The sequence below is a fragment of the Lissotriton vulgaris genome, chromosome 6 (assembly GCF_964263255.1).
Source record: "Lissotriton vulgaris chromosome 6, aLisVul1.2, whole genome shotgun sequence".
Classification (NCBI taxonomy): Eukaryota; Metazoa; Chordata; class Amphibia; order Caudata; family Salamandridae; genus Lissotriton; species Lissotriton vulgaris.
Window position 1 is genome coordinate 1,792,028,429 of NC_141694.1, and position 22,220 is coordinate 1,792,050,648.

General features: G+C 49.3%; 1 protein-coding gene across 1 annotated transcript in view; it reads left to right on the forward strand.

The window, feature by feature from the left end:
• Window positions 1-22,220, forward strand: part of LOC147709496 (clusterin-like) — a 395,044-nt gene that overhangs the window by 73,892 nt on the left and 298,932 nt on the right. Inside the window, exon 2 of the mRNA XM_086925501.1 lies at window positions 18,721-18,838. Within this exon, the coding sequence (XP_086781627.1) occupies window positions 18,730-18,838 (109 nt within the window). The 5' untranslated portion in view covers window positions 18,721-18,729. The remainder of the gene's footprint in view (window positions 1-18,720; window positions 18,839-22,220) is intronic.

Genomic DNA, 22,220 nt, shown 5'->3' on the forward strand with positions numbered 1-22,220 from the left:
GGTACAAGGCACGGAGGCTTTGCATCGTGCAAGTCTCATCCTGAACCATATGTTGTTTTTGAATTCAACTATTTCACAAACAACCTGCTTTGGATTGGCTACGTCTAAAAAATTAAATGCTCCATCTCTTCCTGATTCGGGGGAATATCCTACGTGGTCCAATCACACTGATAGATCCCTTAGTGAATTACAGTCTCTAATGCTAAATTCGTCTTTCAACATTTCCAGTTTTGATCCCCAAGGTTGGTTGTTATGGCAAAAAAGTTCAGATTTATGCCAACATCGTTTTCTGGGTCTGGCCCCTGGCTATACACAGGTTAGAGTGGATCCCCGTTTTGAAAGTGACCATTCTGTTACTACCTATTCAGTAGGCAAATTATATCAGAACTGGCTCAAGCATTGCACGTTAGCGTCAGTTAAGGTCCATTTGTCTAATTTGACTGACGATGTTGATTTGAATGATTTTGTTAAAGGACCGGCAAAGGGCAGGTCAAAGAGATGGGCGTATGCTATTTACAACAAAGTTTGGAAACTGTCTCAAATTGAAGCTGCTTCTAGATTAAGAGCAATAGACCAAGCACATTTAGAAAAAGTGCTTGCAGTTGGTGATAAAAGCATTAACACCCTTTCTTCCCGAATTTACACATTGGACAATATTGTTTCATCTGTTGTTGATATAGTAAAGGATGAAGTATCTGTTTTGTACCATGGTCAGAATCAATTATGTTCCGTTATGCAATTTGCTTGGAGATTACACATGTTAAAGGCTGGTAAAGTGCCTTGGGATTACATGAATACCTTGTCTCTATTTTTACCATTTAATTTGACTGTCAAGCAGAAATTTATGTCTATGAAGGATGCTGCGTATTCACTTTTGCATACTGAAAAGTTAGAACCATTGCCTTTTTCTGTTACCGAATATAATTCAGCTGTATGGCACATTCATGGGTTAATAACGTTACCTTTTCCCCTATTTAAGTTCGATTCATGTATGAAGTACTATGCCATAGGCAGATATGAACCTTTGGGAAGTGCCTATTTCAATGAAGATTGGTCTCTGCCACTCACCAATAGGTGCCTGAGGGAGGGTAAAGAAGTTTATTTGAAAGGTGAAGATTGTACTTCAACACCAGATCACTCATTAGTTTGCAGAAACATCCAATTGCATGGCTCTTGCAATTCTGACGCCCCAAATTTAGATTGCATTTTGAAAGGGAATCCAGTCCCGGCCATAACTCCGACTTTCAAGTTGCTAGCTAACGGTAGTTATTTGATTTTAAGTAATGAAGATTGCTGTGGTATGCTGGCAGGGATCAGAAACAATAACAAAAAGGGGAGAGAGAGAAAAACCGTGGATTCGTTCTCTCTAGTCAAGTCTTCATAAACAAAAGGATTCCACTAATGGGTAAGTGTGATCTCTACAGTGGTGGGGAGCACAAGGTGTTCTTAAAATAACCCTCACACATCAACAGGCCCCTTGGTGTCATGCTTCATCCTCGGGGTCTTCGCACCCCTCTACGGGATGCGGCGTGCTACGACCTACGTCTATGCGGGAGCACTTTTTATCAGACTATGCGTGGTGTGTGTAGGGGTATGTACAGTGTAGGTGAGTAGTGAGGTTTGTAGTGATATAAAGTGATTGTTAAAAAGTGCCTGGCTAGTGAGGTACAAAAAAATCTTTAATGACCCTCCTAGCTGGGATTATTAAAAAGGTGTGTTAGTGAGGTTTTTATGTATTATGATGTACATTACCTCTTGTGTGCGTCAACATGTTTCGGAGTCGGAACTCCTTCTTCAGGACTGTTGGCACAAATCCCCACCTTACTCACGTATTTTTAACAAAAAACTGTAATTCTACATCAAAGTGAATGAAATTAAAGACTATTGTGTTCCTAAATAATTCCATGAAGGTTCCTGCGTATTTGCAAACCTGTTGGGACCGAGACCCAAGGATAGAAATAAAGAAATACATTTATAACTCCTGTGGTTTTGATCTCTTATTCCAGGTGCAGTGACCTAAAGAAAAAGTGTTGGGCAGCTGTCACTAGACATATTATTGTCATTCTATTGGTGATGGTGTGCCCTGTAAAAAACGGGTTGGGGGAGGACAAGGACATGACAGACAACACACAACATAAATCACACACTCTATTTTTATAGTCCTCTGTAGTCCAGGTGGATTGGAAAGGAAAAAAACAGTGAAAATCTGAGGTATATTGTAAATGCTTACATAGATTACAATCTCTTAAGCCTCATGAGCCTCAGAACGTGGGAGGTTTTTTCGAGCCAGTTTGCATCCTGGAAGGTAAAGTTTACTCAGGTCTAGTTACTTACAGGTTTTGCTGTTTCTACTCCTTGTGGTCAAAGGTTGTTTTACTACTAACGAGTGCCAGGAGAGAATCTCCACCTTGCTAACCCCCACGCGGCTCCGCTGTGTGAGCGGGATATGGCCGGTGGAAGGATGTTATATAGGAACCGGGACGTCAATTAAGCGTTAATTAGTGCCCCAGCCGGAAATGAGGTCCTTATACGGTCTGCCCGGTTCTCATTCTATAGCGGTTCTTGACCGCCGCCATCTTGGGTGGGGCAGTGCGATGCCGGTAATGAATGCGTTTGTGTGCATGCGTGGACCCGGCAGTGTCTGTATCCCCGCAAATGTTGCTGTTTAGGTAGCACATGCGCTACCTCACATCCTGAGAGGTCCAGTTTTTAAAAAAAACGCCAATGTTTTGTAGTCCTAGACTGGTTTATTTCAGTTTGCGATCTATGGATAATTATTTAACGCTCACATATAGTTTTTGGTAGATGATATAGCGTTTTGAAACCTGTTGGTGGGATTACCATTCGATTAACCACAATCAATAAATGGGGAGTCATTTTTTGAGCCAATCGCTATGAAATGCTGTATGTTTGTGATATACATGGTAAAGATTCACACAAGGTTCAGTGCAATAATGAAATAAGGATCGACCAGAGATCCTCCAATACTGTATAGTGGTATATTATACTTGGTATATAAATCCATAGAATCTGTGTTATTCATGTGGATTATGATGTCCTGCGAATCACTGATTAGACACCGCCAGCCGGGTGTCAGTATTCGTGGAAGGATAAATGGATGTAAGGATATTCATTCATCGTAATTGACCCCATGGAATATCATCATTTAGACCAGGGGTACTCATAGTACGGCCCGCGGGCCAATGGCGGCCCGCCCAGCCTTAATTGGCGGCCCGTGGACCTTGCTGCCATACCAGTCCTTCATGTAAAGTTTAAACAGAGAAGATGGCCGCAGGCGCATATGTTGTGAATACGTATTCAATACGTATTCACAAGGTTTGCTCCTGCGATCAACTTCTCTGCTTGTGCTTCCTCTGATTGGCCTGAGCCTCTGCGAAGTCCCACCGGGTACCGGGCGCGAAGCACAGGCCCTTTAAAAGTCAGCTGTAACTAGCGCTTTTACAGCTGACTTTTAAAGGACCTGTTAAGAAGCTTCCTGGGTCCGTGGTGAAGCCGAGCCGCTGAGCACAGCTGTCAAACTCTCAACCGAAACCTTTGTGTCCAGGAGGCAGTGGCGCAGTTAATATCAAACTTGGACCCCGACTTTGAATACTCATTCAACTCCTCCAGCAACAATGGATGTTATATTCTAATGATGATCCGGGCTTAATGTGTATTAGCAGCGTGCCTGGCGAAAAAGGAAGAAATGCAACAGATAGCAAAGACCTCGGGTGACGTGTGTGCAGCTTTCAACGGACATTCATTACTGTAACACACAGGCTGTCACCACTGCTTTTGTTAATTGTTACTCGGAATATCATTTTTACTGTGTAAAAATACATTTGGACAAAAGAAAAGGAAGAAACCTGTATTTTCACCACCCCTGTAAATCCGAAGGTACGTTATTCCACAGAGTTACATAGCACGCCTGTTCCCAGCCTCGAAACCGGGTGCCCAGACCCACCCGCTCAAGCGCCCGATAGAGATACCGCCAGTGCACATCATCGAATGCCTTCTCGGCGTCAATCATTACCATTATTGCCGGTGTCTGAGAGCGATGTGTTTTAGATACGAGATGGCATAACCTTCTAGTATTAATGCTGCACCTTCGTTCAAGGATAAACCCGGCCTGATCGGGGTTGATGATCCCTTGCACATATGGCGCCAGCCTAAGCGTCAACACGCTAGTGAAAATCTTTGCGTCTACGTTCAACAATGAAATTGGGCGGTAGGATGCACATTGCTTGGGATCTTTACTTGGCTTGGGTATTACTGTGATGAAGGCCTGGTGCAAGGAAGGCCTTGGATCTGGACATTCTCGCTCGTTTGCCTTCCCAAATAAAGTCCCAAATCAAGTTCTGCAGCCTCTCCAAAGCCTGGGGGAACGCTGAAGGGACACGGTCTGCATTACATAAAGCAGCTTAGGGAGTAGCGTCATTTTAATAACCGCAAGCCACCCCAGCAATGATAAGGTTAGCTGCTTCCATTTAGTAAGTTCCGAATGGGCAATGGCTAGTAGGTTCCCATAGTTGTGATCTACTGTGGCTTTAATTGTGGAGAAAATTTGTAAGCCCAGGTATGGGGCTCCCACAGTCGCTCACTGGAATGGGAATAAGAAGTGCTCGCTCCGGGTTCTGCAACGTCAGGTCAAAAATCAAGGACTTTTGTGAATTAAATTTGAAGTCCGATGCGTGTTCGTATTCTGTGAACTCCGCCATAGCTGCTGGCTAGGATTCAACCGGATTCATGAGAGTCAAGTGTACGTCATCTACATATAACATCATCTTATGCTCTCTTCCTCCCATTTTAATCCCAGTCACTCTCGCATTTCCCTGTATACACTCCGCCAAGGGCTCCATATAGAGAACAAATAAACAGGGGGATAGAGGACATCCCTGTCTGGTTTCCCACTCTATGGGAAAGAGAGCGGACTGAATACCGTTCACGCAGATGCTGGCTTGCAGAGCTACATACCACGCCTGTTCCCAGCCCCGAAACCGGGGGCCCAGACCCACCCGCTCAAGCGCCCAATAGAGATACCGCCAGTGCACATCATCGAATGCCTTCTCGGCGTCAATCATTACCATTATTGCCGGTGTCTGAGAGCGATGTGTTTTAGATATGAGATGGCATAACCTTCTAGTATTAATGCTGCACCCACGTTCAGGGATAAACCCGTCCTGATCGGGGTCGATGATCCCTTGCACATATGGCGCCAGCCTAAGCGTAAACACGCTAGTGAAAATCTTTGCGTCTATGTTCAACAATGAAATTGGGCGGTAGGATGCACATTGCTTGGGATCTTTACTTGGCTTGGGTATTACTGTGATGAAGGCCTGGGGAATCGACTCAGGCAGTATTTCTTGTGTATCAAGTGAATTGTATAGGTGAGTGAGTATAGGCGCCAGGTGGGTGGCAAAGGTTTTATAGAATTCCCCTCTGTATCAATCCGGGCCTGGTGCTTTCTGGGATTGCAACCTATGGATAGCAGTGAGGACTTCCTGTACTGTGATGTCTTTCTCTAGAGCAACGTACAGCGGCGCCTCCTCTGTGCCCGAATAGACCCGGACAAGTGTGACTCTATCCCCCCCTACCGCAATGGATCGTCTGTGTAGAGGGCCCTATACAACGTACGAAAAGAGTCTGAGATGCCTTCGTCTGTGGCACATGAAGAGCCGTCCTCGCTACATATTTCGGTTAACCATCATTCTAGTTCCTGTGTCCATAGCCGATGTGCTAACATGCATCCTGCCTTATTGCTTCCTGCGTAGTATTTTTGGCGTAGTCGCAACAAGGCATACTCCGCTCTTCCCATGTCTATAGCCCACAATTGTTTCTGCACGCTCATCAACTGACAGTGCACCTTCACAGCACCCGTTCAGGCATTTTCTGCCTCTAATTCCTTAATCTGGCTTTTTAAACGGTCACGTTTGTCTCCTCGTTCCCTATAATAACCCCCCGGCAATGCCAATAAAATGGCCTCGCAAATCCACCTTTGGAGTCTCTCATAGTGTTACGATTGGCATGTCGGCTGTGTCATGATGTGCCAGGAAAGTGGTCAGGGTCCCCAGGGTGTCAGTACGTACTTTGTCATATAAAAGGAGTGTAGCGTTGAGACGCCAATGGAGAGGAGCTGAGATCTGCCGTGGGGGGCGGAAGTGCAAGCGAATGGGGGAGTGATCAGAGAGGGCAGCTACCCCTATTTCCGCGATGGTATTAGTTTTTCTTATCTCCCGCGTAGTTAGAAAATAATCGATTCAGGTGTATGTGCAGTGAGCCGCCAAGGTGAATGCGTAGTCTACTTCTGTGGGGTGCAAATGTTTCCAGATATCAAGGAGGCCAGCTTCAGTAAGCCAGTCCTTAATGCCCCTGGTGAGACACCTGTCCTGCCCTGTACCTGTACTGGAATGGGACTTGTCCCGTTGGCTATCCATGATACCATTAAAGCCGCCCCCCCCACTAGCATCTCCCTGTCCGGAGTAGAAAGTAGGCGACCCAGGGCATACCGGATGAATGACTCCTGCCTATTGTTGGGGACATAAATAGTAGCCCTAGTGTACTTGGTATCCTGTAACTGTATGTACAGTGCCAGCACCCGACCCGGTATGTCCACCATGATCCCTTCCGCCTTGCCCGCAAAATGTGTGGCAATCAGAATGGCAACACCAGCCTTCTTGGTGAAGCCGGACGAGAAGTATTGGCGGTTGAACCAACGGGAGCGCTTCCTCCGCCAATCTGCTTGGAGTAGGTGAATTTCCTGGAGCATGCATACGTCACATTTGGTATCTTTGAGGAAAGAGAGTATTGCAAGCCGCTTCACCGGGGAATTTGACTGTATTTTATTTTCAAAAGTGGCCAAAATTACTTTTAAACACAGTGCCACCAATGTTACTTTAACTGTGTGTTTGTCAACAGTGTAGTGAATCTGATCTTCTTTCCCCATCTTTGTGGTCTACAACTCTGCCTATGCAATACTTATGCAATACTGGTTGCGAATTGTGTTGTGAGTCATCTTGCCATGTTTTTTGTGTTGATTCTGGTGGAGTTATTGATGGTTTAGTAGGTGGTGGAGATCATATGTTTGTGGGTGTTGAAAGGGGACTGTCAATTAAATGTGTGATTGGTGTGGGCCTCATAGGTTGTGGTGTCTTCGTAGAATCTTGTGCATTTCTTGGCCCCAAATATTGACATTGACATTTGTTTGTTATTGTCTCTATCATCTTCATAGCATGGTGCCTTGCACTCTATTTCCTCAAACTACTAAGATGTTCACGGAGCATCTTTGTCATGTTTTGTTAACATTTCAGAACATTATACAAGGCATGGGTCTGCTTGTCAACCATTTGAGGGAGTTTTTTAAGTTGACCCAGGATCTCAACTGAAATTTCCCCTATTGCATGAATTTCCACCAGCAGAGTTGATTGCTGCTGGAAAAGTCATCCTCCCTGGAAGACATTGGGTTTCTGGTTGACTGATGTGTGAGTCCCGGGCAAGCAGCAACCACAATCTTGACATAAGCTAACCGCAAATTAATCTGTGCTCACCCCTCTGTAAGCTTGGCACAGACCAGTCAGGCTTAACTTAGAGGCTATGTATAAAGTATTTGTGCAACACTTTATACAGTAAGAAAGTAAAAAAACTCCATACAAAAAGGATTCCACACCAAGTTAGACAAATGCAACTTTCTTTCATAAATAAAAACAAGACCAAAACGATTAAAGATTTTAGTGAAAATAGTGCCAATATGATTAAAGCACCAACTTTGGATATCCAGTCACTCCGGAGTTGGACAAAGTCACAAGTTCAGGCAACCGCAATAGAGCACGGGCCGGCCCGCTGAAAAAGTACCTTAAAACCTGGTTTGTGGAGGGCTGTAAGGATCTGCGTCGAAGATGCTTCATGCAGCCGAAGCAATGCGCTGGTTCTGAGATTCAGTGAGGCTGCAATGTGAGGTCCTGAGTTGTCATAGAGGATCCAGATTATGGGGCTTGCAATGCACAGTCCAGCATCGAGGAAGTTAAGCACAGTTGGGGCGACGCGTGGGTTCCAAAGAGTTGCGAGGCTGCGATGTGTAGTTTGTCGTTATCGTCGAGGCTGCTGAAAATGAGGTGTGCTAGGGAATGCGCCGAGGATGTGTCGTTCAGTTGGGGTTCGATGGGACTCAGAGGTGATGCAGGTCTTTGCGATGGATCCAATCCATGCAGCAGCGGTACTGGGTCGGTTCAGCTTGGGCTTGTGCCGCACAGCAGAGGGGATGCACCAGTTTCTCTGGATCCACAGTAGCTGACAGAGACACACTTCCAAGGGTCCAGGACTGGGGTGGCAACACTTGGCAGGGTAGACTCACAGATGGCAGAATCCAGGTGCAAGGTTATTGAAGGACTGTTGTCCCCATGAGGCTTCAGATCAGGAGGTCAGCCAACAAGCTCTTGAAGTCCATTCAGGCTCGGGGCTCAAGAGATGCAGGTATAGTCCTTCTCACCCAGGGAAGAGGGCAGCAGACAGGAGGTAAGCACAGCAGGGCAGCAGTTCTTCAAGAGTAGCAGTCCAGCAGAGTGGCAGCCCATTTAGCAGCTCATCAGTCCTTCTGCCTGGCAGAGTATCTACAGGTCCAGAAGTGTACTGAAGAGTTGGTGTCTGTGGTTCAGTATTTATACCTAATTCTGCCTTTGAAATGGGGGGAAGCTTCTAAGGGAAAGCCTTTGAAGGTCACACGTGCCCTACCTTCTTGACCCTACCTCCAGACTAACAACAATGGGTATGCAGCCCTTTCTGTGGTGACACGGCACAGCCTATTCAAGTGTAAGTAAGTTTTTCACTACCACAACATGTAAAGCTTAAAAGTACATGTCCTATATTTTAACTACATTGCACCCTGCCCTCTGGGCTGTCCAGGGCTTACCCTAGAGGTGACATATATGCATTAAAAAGGAAGGTTTGGGCCTGGTAAAATGTTTACTTTGCCAGGTCGAAATGGCATTTTAAAACTTCACGCACACAGGTTGCAATGGCAGGCCTGAGGCATGTTTAAAGTGCTTTTTAAGTGGGTGGCACAATCCGTGCTGCAGGCTCACTAGTAGCAATTAATTTACAGACCCTGGGCAATTGGATAGACGCCAATCTAACATGTTTTAAGAGAGAGCACTATAGCACTCGTTAGCAGTAGAGTCCACAGGCCAACAAAAACGAATTCGGCAAAGAAATAGGAGGAGGAAGGCAAAAAGTCAGGGGCCTGCAGAAAGGCCCTCAGTGGGCAGGATTTAGCTATGCTGACATCCACTATCCTCTGCATGTCTTGTAATCTGTTTTGGCCAACGTGGGAGATTAATGAAGGGGCAGAAATGTTCCTTACCAGGGTTATCCTCTCCCTACAATTATTGATAGAATACTGGAGATGCACTTGCACTTCAGGAGTGTGTTGTGGGCTTTGCAGAGGTATAGGAGGTTGATGGCCAAATAGAGGTGAAACAAGCATCCATGACTGTCTAAGTGGTAGTGGATAGTGGCTGAGTATTGGAAATCCTTAGAAGTGGTCTTTAAAGGAAGACTGCTGATCGGCCATAATAGGATCGTCCGAGGTTTTTGAGTGGGGCAACCATGGCCTCCTCCATATTTCCTTCTTACCCTGAAACCATCTCCTCCTTCACCTCCTCCTTTTTCTTCTTGTGCAATGTTAATGGCTGCTTTGAGGAGGAGTGGATTTTCTTCCTGGATAGCTTGCCATCCTCCGCTTGTGATGGTACAGCATCATCATCAGGCTCTGTATCCCCAGTACCTGCAAGAGGAAGAGGGAAAAAAAAGTTGAAATGCATAAAATAAATTTTTGTCTCAATACTTCAACATACTTACTCTTAACAAAAGGTTGAGAAATAAATTTAAAATTAAGTTAATGACATGAGAACTGAAATAAACTCATGAAGGTGAGGGTTGGGCATTGAAAGGAATTATCACATACTTCCAATGACAACTCAGCGCTCCAGCCAATACTGCTCCTTTTATGAATGACCCCTTTGATGTCAGCTACTGAACTAGTGTCCTTGCAGATGGAATTGGCGAGGCATATTGTGATCCAGCAACTGGAGAGAGAAGATAAATGTGAAATATTAAATAAAGATTTATGAATCAATATATACAAATAGAATTTGACACAAGTGATGTCGAAATAGAGTAACAAATTAAAGATAAAACTAAATAAATCACATTTAAAATAAAATGTATATTTCAATTAACATATAGACGATGCAGAGAAAAGAAAAATTCTGAGAATTAATATTAAAACTCATGTTGTCGGGGGCGTGGCTTGGCGGGCGAAGATGGCGGTCGCAGCCTTGTAGAGCTCCCGCCGGCCCGGACTTAATCTGCTCATTTATCCTGGCCCCCGAGCCCGCAGTTGGTACCTTGTGAGTGGCATTGGTTCGGAAGAGTGTCCTGCCTTCTCCGGTGTCTTGATCCCGCGATTCCATCTCCTCTGGGACCCTTAGGCGACGGCGGCGACGTGCGGCCTAGTGGCTGGCTGTGAACCGGGGACCTCGATTTTCAGGACGCCGGGTGGCGGTTGCAGGCACGCTGCTGAAGGTGGCATCGACGGCGCGGATTTCGGCCCAGCCCTGCAGCTTCAGTTGCCCACAGATCGCAGAGGTGCCCTGTATTCCTGTGCTGTGCCTTGGGAGGACACTTGCAGGCGACACGGCGTGGTGGAGGCCTGCCCCGCCCTTGTGAAGCCGGGGCCTCGAGTTTCGTGACACCGGGACTGCACTGGCCGGGAGGCTGCCCCTGTCACTCCTTCGTTTGAGGGCACCAGTGCCGACGTCCCGACCCGGGGCCTGAGGCCTCCTGCGCCCATTGCTGCGGATTCGCTCCAGAGGGTCTACTGAGAATCGTCGCGGGTGGTGTCCGCCCCGCCCAAGGAGTGGACCCGCCGAGCCTGAGAGCGGCCATGACCAGGGCTGGTGGAGGAGGCCCGCCTAAGCATGGCCCTATTGATAAATTCACGGGGCCCAGTGGTGGCTCCGGGGAATCTGGCGGCGGTGGCGGGTCAGGGCCGGACAATGCAACAATCCTTGCTGCCATCACCCAATCCCGGGACATGCTTGATGCTAAAATCGGGGCAGTGGGAGCGGACATTACACTGCTACGCCAAGACCTCCGCAATGCGGTGGAGCGGATCACTGAGACCGAATCTCGAATCTCGGTGACCGAAACGGACATTGGCGCACTGAAGAAAAGAATGGCGGAGGTGGAGTGTATCCAAAAGACTCTAGCGGCCCGAGTGGAGGATGCCGAAGGGCGCGCACGGAGGAACAACCTCCGCTTTATCGGTTTTCCGGAGCGGTGTGAGAAGGATGGCATGGAGCAGTTTCTGACCCGATGGCTGGAGAGCTGGCTCCCCGAAGGGACACTGTCCGCATGCTTTGTGATCGAGCGAGCGCACAGGGCCTTGACTCAGCGGCCGCCGGAGGGTGAGCGTCCTCGGCCTGTTATTGCTCGGCTTTTGAACTACCATGACCGCGATGTCATACTGCGGGAGGCGAGGAACAAGGGTTCGCTCACTTATGAAAACCACACCATTATGATCTTCCCGGATTGTACGAAAATGGTGCAGCAGCAGAGACAATCCTTTGTGGCCGCCAAAGCCAAGTTGCAGGGCCTGAAGCTCCAGTACTCTCTCCTGTACCCGGCCCGTCTGCGGGTGGTGTACCAGTCCCGGACGCACTTCTTTGATACGCCCGAGGAGGTATTTCGTTGGACCGACAAAGCAGTGAGACTCAGGTTGCACGCCCAACCGGGGCTGGGCCCGGGCGGGTCCCAGGGATCGTCGCCGGAGCGGACAAACCGCCCCAACCGAAAAGGACGACATCGGAGGTCCAGATCGCAGAAACGGTCAGCCTCCGCTAGTGCAACGCAGACCAATGGCACGAGGGATTCTGAACATTCCGATGCTGGCAGTTGAAATCTGGTGGGGCCTGGACCCTATTTCTGTCTGGTAATGTGTCGCCCTGCATTGTGATGGATCGGCTGGTGAGACTGTTATATTGAGACTTTGTTCATGCCAGTCTGTATACGCCTGAGACACTCAAGGACTATGGGTGGGAATGCTGTGGGGCGCGGGAGGCGGCTTCTATGGGCCTTAGACCCTCACGAGTTGTGGGTGTTGTTGGGGGGGTGGTGAGTGTGTGATGATCGGGGTGTTGGGATCCATTGGTATGGCGGGCCCTGGGTCCTCTGTTTTGGACCCGGGTCTCTCCATGCCGGGACAGATACTTCAATGTTCTATGAGGTATAGGGGTGGGGGGAGCGGGGCGAGGGGGGGTGGTGTTCTGTTGTTGATGTGTGGGGGGGTTCGGGCCAGGGGTGGATTGGTGGGTGTTGGGGCTGGGAGGGTGGGACCACACGTGTATATCGCTGCTGAGTCGAGTGGATGGTGGGGTGCACCGGGGTGGCGCGGAGGGCCTGGTGGAGGGGCCTGCTTTGATGATGGCTGATCGTACGACTGTGTCTCCTAATAAGGCCATTCGTGTTGTGACGTGGAATGTGAGGGGGATCCTTGATAAAATCAAACGTGGGGCTGGGTTGCGCTGGGGGAAAAGGGAGGCTGTAGATGTGCTGTTGCTTCAGGAGACCCATATGTTGGGCTCCAAGGTCCTTAGCCTCCAGAGATTTGGCTTCCAGCAAGTGTACCACGCAGGCTTCGCGAGGGGCTCACGAGGGGTGGCTATATTGGTTCATCGCAGGGTGGCGTATGTGCATGAAAAGCAATGGATTGACCCTCAGGGCCAATATGTTTTCATTAAGGGGCTGATGGGTGCCGAGCCGGTGGTCTTTGGTAGCGTTTATGCCCCCCCTCCCATGCAGTGGGCCCTGTCTGAGAGACTGTTTACGTTATGGGACGAAATCCTGGATGTGCTGACTGTGGTTGGGGGTGATTGGAACGAGGTTATGGATGTGGGCTCGGACCGCCAGAGATGGGTGCCTGTTGCTGTGGATCCCTCCCCTGCAGCTGCACACACTAGATTGCGTGCAACGGCAGATAGCTTGGGTTGGGTCGATGTTTGGCGCCACTTTCATCCTGCTGCACGTGAATTCACGTATGTGTCGGCGGTGCATGGTTCCTTCTCGAGACTTGATTATCTTTTTATGCCTGGTGCCTGCTTGAGCCGTGTGAGGGACGCTGCAATACTCCCCAGAGGTCTGTCTGATCACTCCCCAGTTGTGGCTACTGTGGACCTCCCCTCGAAGCGACAGCCGTTTCGTTGGCGGATGTCTTCGTGGCATCTACAGCAGCCCGAGTATGTGCATCACTTGCGTGAAGCTATTGATAATTATTGGAGAGATAACCTGGTGGGAGATGTGGATGCAATGGTGGTGTGGGAGGCGCTGAAGCCCACGATACGGGGCGTTGATATTGCTTGGTGTGCAGCTGCACGGCGGAATCATCGAGAGGCCATTACAGCCGCCGCCGCTCGAGTGGAGGAGTTGGAACTGCGTGGCCGGGAGGGAGGCGGCGAGGACGCGGTACGGCAGCTTTTGCAGGCACAGCAATCGTACGCCTCGGTCCTATATGACGAGGCCAGGCAGGCGTGGCTTGCCATGCGTAGCAGGATTTATCAATGGGGCGACAAGTCCTGTACGATGCTTCACAGGCTGTGCCAGGCGACCTTCCAGCCTCTCACGTTGCCGGGTCTCACGGCGGAAGACGGCTCGGTAGTGACAGACCCAGCCATACTTGCAGCTAGCTTTGCCCATTATTATGAGACGCAGTACGCCTCCCGGGACCACCTAGAGACGGAGGAGATCTCCGCCTATCTCGATGACCTGCTGCCGCAGGCCGTCTCTGATGAAACTAGAACTGCGCTAGACGTCCCGCTCACAGCTGAGGAGCTCGGGGAGGCTCTGGGACAGCTGAATACAGGGAAGGCACCGGGCCCGAGCGGCTACCCGTGCGAATTCTATAAAAAGTTCCACCTCCAGCTGGGGCCTCAGTACAGGCGCGCACTGGAGGCGGCACGGGCCCAAGGGGAACTGCCGCCCGACTGGCGCCATGCCGAGATCGTAGTTTTCCTGAAACCGGGCAGGGCGCCGGACAGGCACGACTCGTAACCGCCCATTTCTCTTTTAAACATCGAGGCCAAAATTCTGGCTAAGGCCTTGGCGAACCGACTGCTGCCCCTTATTACTGACCTGTTCCACCCTGACCAGGCCGGATTCATGCCCCGTAGGGCCACTCGACATAATATTCGGAGGGCGCAAGCGGCGGTTGACGCCATGGGCGCTCGGGATGAGCAGGCGGCGCTCCTACTGGCAGATATGGACAGAGCCTTCGACTCTGTGAGCTGGGCATACCTGTTTACCCTATTGGCCTATCTTAACCTTGGCCCGGTGTTCCTGTCGTACTTGCGATTGCTATACACCAACGTCACGGCCTCAGTCCGAGTGGTCGGGGCCACCTCCGGGCGCTTTCGAATTGGTCGGGGCACTCAGCAGGGTTGCCCATTGTCCCCGTACCTGTTCGCCCTTGCAATGGAGCCCCTGGCGTCCCGAGTGCGGGCTGATGCTCAGCTACGCGGTTTTGTCTGGAATGACGACCTGGTGGATAGGATCGCACTCTATGCGGACGATGTCCTTTTCTTTCTCACCGACCTACAACGCTCGGGTCCCCGGGTTCTGGAGGTCATGTGCGCCTTTGGCGAAATCTCCGGCCTTCGACTCAACCTTCATAAGTCGACCCTGTGGGTGCTGGGTGGCGGAGTTGTGACTGACCCCTGGGCTGCGGGACTGCGGGTGGCGACAGATGGTCTGAAGTATCTAGGCATATTCCTATCGGAGTCGCGTGTCGTGGCTTGGGCTCGTGGTGTCCTGCCAGTGTGGGAACGGGTCCAGGCCGATGTCAAGACTTGGTCCAGAATGCCACTTACCATCTTTGGAAGATCGGCCATCTTCAAAATGGTGGCGCTTCTGCGTCTCCTGTATCAACTTCAGAATTTCCCGTACCCTATCGGCCCACAGTGGTTTCGTCAAGTTAACTCTGTGCTGGGCCGATTCCTATGGGCTGGCGGTGCGGCCAGGGTGGCGTTGAAAACGTGCTTCTTGTCTACTTATTTTGGTGGCCTGGCGACCTCTGACCTCCTCTCCTACTATCAGGCTTCCCAACTGCTTATTCTTAATGAATGGTGGTACAGTGATAGGGGGGACCCGGCGTATGCCTTGGAACGGTTGCTTATGGGTGATAATACCCTCCACACCATTCTGTATTCAGCTCGCCTGCGCCGCGTACTGCCGTCGGTTACCAGGGTGGTCTTTGCTGTGTGGAGGCAGGCCCTACGCTGCATGGGCTGGTGGGGCAAGTTAACGGCCGAGACGCCGCTCAGGCACAATGGTTTGCTCCCGGAACTGGCGGCCCTGACCGGTTTTGAGGGCTGGGAAGCAATAGGTATCACGCTACTGGGCCAGGTCATGTCCGGCGCTACCCTTAAATCGTTTGAGGAACTCCGCACAGAGTTCCAAATGCCTCAGTCCCAGTTTATCCGATACTTGCAGCTGCGCCATGCCCTCACCCCAAGCATCGCCAACCTAGACTCCCTACCGGAGTTCAGCCCGGTTGAGGCAAAAGTGTTTATGGGGGATCTGGGGGACAGAAAGGTTTCCCGGATATACCAGACACTGGCCATTCATTGCTCCTCTACCCTACACTCTCTTCGGGCGGCATGGGAGGTGGACGTTGGCCCTCTCGATGAGGACGATTGGAGGGAGGCGCTAGAATCCCCACGTGGAACCGCCATTGCTGTCCGGCTCCGACTCATCCAATTTAAATACTTGCATCGGGCCTACTATACTCGTGAACGACTGTGGAGAGCTGGGTTGATAGCATCCTCGGAATGTTTGCGCTGTGGGGCGGTGCCTGGGTCCCTGATACATACTGTGTGGTCGTGTGGTCAGTTGTCTGGTTTCTGGAGGGGTGTGTGGAATTGTCTGTCCGAGGTCCTGGGCTGGGACCTTCCCCGCACCCATCGGCTGGGATTGTTGCACGTCATGGATGGCATTGGTGGGAACATATATAAGCGCCATCTGCTGCTCTTGGGGCTTGTTGTTGCCAAGCGGGACCTGGCCCGGGCATGGAAAGCGGTGAGGGCCCCCCCCTGTCTGCGTGGAAAGCTGGGCTGGACTACTTCATGGGCCTGGAAAGGCCGATCTTTGAGGCGAGGGGCTGCCCGCGCAAACACTACAAAATTTGGAAACGATGGGCCGACTACCGGGGTCTGTCACTGGATCCCCCAGCGGAGCGAGAGGAGGACATTTGATGGCAGAGACATTGTTGGCCCGAAGCTGCGACGCTCCAGTTGCGCTGCACCTACACCTTTTATTCTGTTGCTATATGTACACGTGTGGTTGGGGGTGGGGGGGGAGGTTGGGTGTTGGGGGGATCGGGGTTGGGGGGTAGGGTGGGTTGGGTTTTTTTTTCCATACTGAGCCTATTCTTAAGACCTGCTTGAACATTTGCTACCTATGTGATTTATTGTACCGATATTGTCGTGGTGATCTCCGGTGCCACGTTTTTATTGCTCATTTGCTCAATAAAATTGGTTGTGAAAAAAAAAAATCATGTTGTCACAGACTTACCTGATCAACCAATGACATAGGGCCTATTTACTGAACAGTGCGGACACCGGGGGTCAGTTGTTTGACTGTAGCTGACAAGAGTGAGAGAGGCCCATACATAGAGGAATAAGAATCCAGAGGTTGTGCATGAAGACAGGTGATGAGTTTGATACATAGTATGAAAACAAGCACAGATTCCTTTCCTGGAGGTTAACACAAACCCTGAAAAAACTGTTCTTATGCTGCAATTACAGTGCTAAGTCTAAAGGATAAATACAATTGACAAAGTATATCACAACAATCAACTATTTATCAACCTCCCCTATCACTTACAAATAGAGATAGGTTAGACCCCAACACAATAAAACAGATGTTATATTTACCAGTCTCTACCATCACATCTGTGTTTACTCTGTGTAGCCAGCCCTGGTTGTATTGCATTGCTAGGAGCAGAAGATGTGTTTGCAAGTGGTGATTGGGACAATAATGCAAGCCCTTGAAAATGGTCAAGAATGTCTATGAGCATGCTAGTGTTAATAACATGAATATACTTGCTATAATTGACCAGCTATTAGTCAAAAAACACCAATTTATAAAAATGTTAAGAAACTACAAAGAAAAATATACTAATCATGTATAGTGTGTTATTTACATTCCTAGCATACGGACATGTCTGTGTGTGTTATAGGGTTGCATTTAGAGACAGGCCCTATGTTTTGCCCTGCAGCATTAGGAAGGGCTCCTGCCCCAGTGGTAGCAATCAAATTACTTGGAATAGTGACTGTATGAGAAGAAAGATGAATAAAGGTAAATCAATGTAAACATCAGCTTGTTTAAGGGGTGTGTTTTTGAGGCTGTGTTTGAGGGGTAGGTATGTGATTGTCTTTAAACTGTGTAGGCTTGGGAGAAGAACAGATTTGCATGAGTGGTGGTAGGGAAAGAAAGGGGGTTTTAATCTTACCTGGTGAAACATAAGGGTTGTCTGCAACAGGCAGCCCATATAGCAGGTGAGGGGGCATTGTGGAGAGGCAGTCTCTTTGAGGGGTGTGAGACAGACTGGGTATGGATGCCCGTCCATAAATGCATGTGCCAGCTGAATCCTAGAGAACTTCTCCTTCACTCACTACCTCTCAACTTGTAAAATGTTTCTAATGTCTCCCATGCTGTAGACCTCCTCACCCAAGGCCTTCACAGAGTCAGTGATGTCCTGCCATAACGCTGCTTCTGTGTACCACTGCAGGTGAATCGAGTTAGCCCATGTAATAGTATTGTTTCATCACAAATGTCATTACAAGGTCTGGTTTCTCCTTGGTCAAATTCCTCTTCCTCATGACATTGGTACGCATCCTGGAGGCTGAATGTGGTTCCAGCTGGATGCAGGATCACTGAGGCCAAGAGGAAAGAGACAGGACCTAAACTGTGGTCTGCAATTATTTTTTTGAAGTCAATGGATGCCATGTGTGTATTATTTGGGACATGGGTATGGTATTTGCCTGTCCCCCATTAAGTCAGAGATCTCCATCCCTGTATCTGAAGGTCAATATCTCCGAGCTGGAGGTTCTAACCCCGATTCAAAGGACTCCACTCTAGTGGCAGACATGTTGGCCAAGTAGGTGAAACATGGAGTGAGTGGAAATATGTACGTCTGCATCTAGGTGTGACTCTGAAATGGTGGATAGCAAAAACAAAGTGTGGAGTTACACTTAGGTGTAGTAATAAATATAGCAAACACAACAAAATGATGGCCGGGGTGCTGAAACATTTCAAACACTCGCCCCCAGTCAAAAGATCTGGGACTAAATCCATCGTTCTTTAGCTCACTTCGCCACCCCAGTTTGGACCTAGCCATATGCAAATCAGCCTTGACCCTGCTCCTCATACTAACAGTCCAGACCGAACTGCCAGCCAGGTACTCCCTGGACCAGACACAAGCATCCTGATGCTCACCATGCCACACGACGAAATGTACATATGTTTACATACCTTTCTGAATAGGCCCACAATCTTTATTTGTGTTGCCTCTCGGCAAGTAAAACATACCCTTTAGTTCTGACCAGACAAGAGTAAATGCTGTAAAGCTAGGGTATTGCAACTGGGCATTTACAATATCACATTTTTGTATTTCAGATCACCAATATGATTTGTTCCAAATGGCTGAAAGCGGAATTACTTTCAATAATCTTTCTGATGGGCTTCCTGCAAGCTTCGTGTAGAAGGTTCGATTTCCAAGACGAAGATTTCAGAAGTAAGCTCTTTGAAAGTGTGGCCAGGATTTGGTCTCCTATACCCTGACTCTGGTGTGACCTGGATATTATATGCCACTCTAATGTGTGTTTTGCTTACTCCTTTAACTGATGATGAATATCTTGCGAATCATTTTAATTTTACACCAGTCAAACTATTACATGAAGTTGATAGCATGCATAAGTTCTCCAGTATTAGGGGTGTCTTTCATAGATTCACATGCTTGAATATTCCCAGTCGTCGAAGTGGGAGTCCCACGGTACATAAAATAGCAATAATGCTAAATATATATATATATATATGTGAAGAAACATAATACATAATAAAAGAAGAGGTAAATACAAATGAAAAAACCTCCAGAACAAATCCTACATAGGAATGCATTGTAAAGAGAAAAACCACTTGTAACACATTAGTGTCATTATGTTAGTCCAAACTACAGTCAATCAGGCGCAAGCACCTCTAGAACCTTTTCTTCAGAAGCCCCAGTCCTCAGATTTTCTACCGCACGTCGTGTGAAGGGAGTCTCCCTGAGCTCTGCTCAGTTCTTTGCTTCAAATCTTCTACTTCCAGTCTTCTCAACATGTCAAGTAAGAAGTCTTTATTCAGACCTTGCTCTTCTTGTGGGAAGCTGCGTCTTTTTGATAAAGACCCCTACCAGAAGTGTATTTATTGTCTATACCCTGACCATGAAGTTGGCAGCTGCAAGTTCTGTAGAACTTTTTCTACTAAGACTCTGAAGGACAGAGAAGGCCGGCTTCTCCTTTGGCTCCAGCGTCTTAAAGACAAGGATTCTGTTCTGTCAGATGCAGAAAGTTTTCACTCTGGTCCTTCTTCGGCAGCCTCTAAGCGTGGTAGTGTTCAGGATATTCCTTCTCCTTTCCTCAAAAGGAAGAAACTGGCCCTGCCTCTGGCCTCTGTGGTGTCTCCTACCACTCCTACTACCACTGCGCCCACGAGACCTGGCTCTCAGGCGTCTTCTGCTGCCTCTAGGAGTGTTTCCACGCTTCTTAGGGTTCCGTCGTCGACGGGACCGTCTACGAGCATTCTGACGACGAGATCCGCAGTGTCTTCATCGTCGACAACGACGTTGACGACGACATCAGCTGCTTCTTCTTCTTCGACAACGGTCTCGTCAGCCTTCACGTCAACGAGAGTTTCTTTGCCTTCTCAGCCTGTCTCGTCGACGATTCCCATCACCTCGTCGACGAAGAAACATTCCTCGTCGGCGAAAGCCATTCAGAAATCTTCGTCGTCGACTAAGATTCTGTCAACCAAGGCCTCGTCGACGAAGACTCTGTCGACCAAAGCCCGGTCGACGAGGGCTCCGTCTATGGAGATTCTGCCTGCGTCGACAACTCCGTCGACGACTGCACCGTCGATGACAACGTCTACGATTCGCCCGTCGACGGTACCTCTGACAGCGACTCCGTCGACGGCGACTCCGTCGACGGCCACACCATCGACGATGGATCAAACTTGACTGCCAAATCAACACCCTTGACGATAGCGTCGACGGCACCGTCGACGGTGTCACCGGCTTCCTTTGCCTCGTTGCCTTTAGTGCCTTTGAAGTCCTCAAGATCCTCTGGAGCTGCTGATCTTTTCCAATGTCGCAGTAAGGGTCCGTGCCACCAGTTATCTGCTCCAAAGCTGCAACCACCTTCTCCAATGTTTGCCTCTACCTCTGAGCATGACACTGATTCTGAGAATGAAGATGACACGTTTGGGGCGGCCCATAGTCCTTCTGATTTGATCATCAAATGTCAGGAGTCTGACCCTGACAAAGATGGCGGAGACCAGGAGTCTCAACCTGAAGAACAGTTTGTCCAAGTCCCTATGGCTACATTACCATTGTCTTTGATTTCCAATCTCCAGCATATGCTGGATGACTACAACCGTCGTTTCCGAGCAACGCCGCAAGGTACTCCTGTGCAATCTCCTGCTGCCGTGGCACTACCTCCACCATCTCTTCCACCTATTTTACCGCCCACAACTTTGTCTCAAGTTCCGACGTCCATCAGAATTCAAATGACCGTGTATCCGCAGGATGCGGATGATGAGGCAGTTCCAGAGCGAGAGGACGGAGAGGTCCCTGAGGATTCGGATGAGGATGCAGGCGAACCCGGTATGGCGGAGTGGGACGACTACCGAATGCAGACGCCCTCTCCTCAGCCTGGAGACTCTGGTGATTCACCTCCAGTAGATATCGCCAGTTTTCATCTTCTAATGGACAAAGCGGCTCAGCGTTTCAAAGTACCTAGAACACTTTGTGAGGAGGACTGTTTCCTCTACGATTTTAAGGATAAACCTTACAAACAGGTCCACACGATTCCTATCATCGATTTTGTTTGAAAGGAAGGACTTAAACTCATGCAGGCTCCAAACACCTTACCTGCTCAGATACGGCACCTTGAGGAGAAATACAAGGCCCCAACCGGTTCTCCAGCATGCTTGATTTCTCACCCTAAGCCAGACTCAGTAGTAACTCAAGCTGCACAACATAGAGCCCGGAATCCAGCGTCTCCAATCACCGCGCCTCCCGATAGAGAGGGTCGGCGCCTAGATGCTATTGGCCGCAAGTTTTCTACCATGGCTTCCACTTCTGTTCGAGCAGCCAATGCCTTAGCTATTTTGGGGCGCTATGACCGACAGATGTGGTCGGACATATCTGCATTAGTGGATCTCATACCGGAGGCCTCCAAGGCGGACGCTCAGCAGATTCTTCAAGATGGTAAGAGAGCATCGGAAGAAATGATCGACTGTGCAGTCGATATTGCTGGTACAGGTTTCCGTCTGCTTGCAAGTGCAGCTGCCCTCCGACGCCAGGGTTGGTTAAAATCCACCTCCTTCCGGCAGGAAGTCCAATCCAGGATACTTGACATGCCATATGATGGTGAGTCGCTGTTCGGGTCTCACATAGATGACGCTCTGGAGTCCATTAAGAAGAACACCGATACGGCTAAGTTATTGGGTACGTTGCAATTCCGAAAGCAGCGGCACTTTCTCTCACCTCCTCTTGAGGCACCGACATCCCCTGACCCTTCTCCCCGCGCAGCCGAGTAAAGGCGCTGCAGCGGGTCGCAGGAGGATCCCCGTCATCACCGGAGCGTAGGCCACGCCCATTTCTCTTAGGCCACACCCCCATATCCTACATAAGCTGCGCGCTCGCTGACTCGCGCTGTAGGCTGATGCAACAAACTCCTGAGGCGGAAGCCGGGAGCTACGAATGCTTACTTTTTAAAACTGAATACTGTGTTATTGTGTGATTTTTAAATACATTCTGTGGCACTTTCTCTCACCTCCTCTTGAGGCACCAACATCCCCTGACCCTTCTCCCCGCTCAGCCGAGTAAAGGCACTGCAGCGGGTTGCAGGAGGATC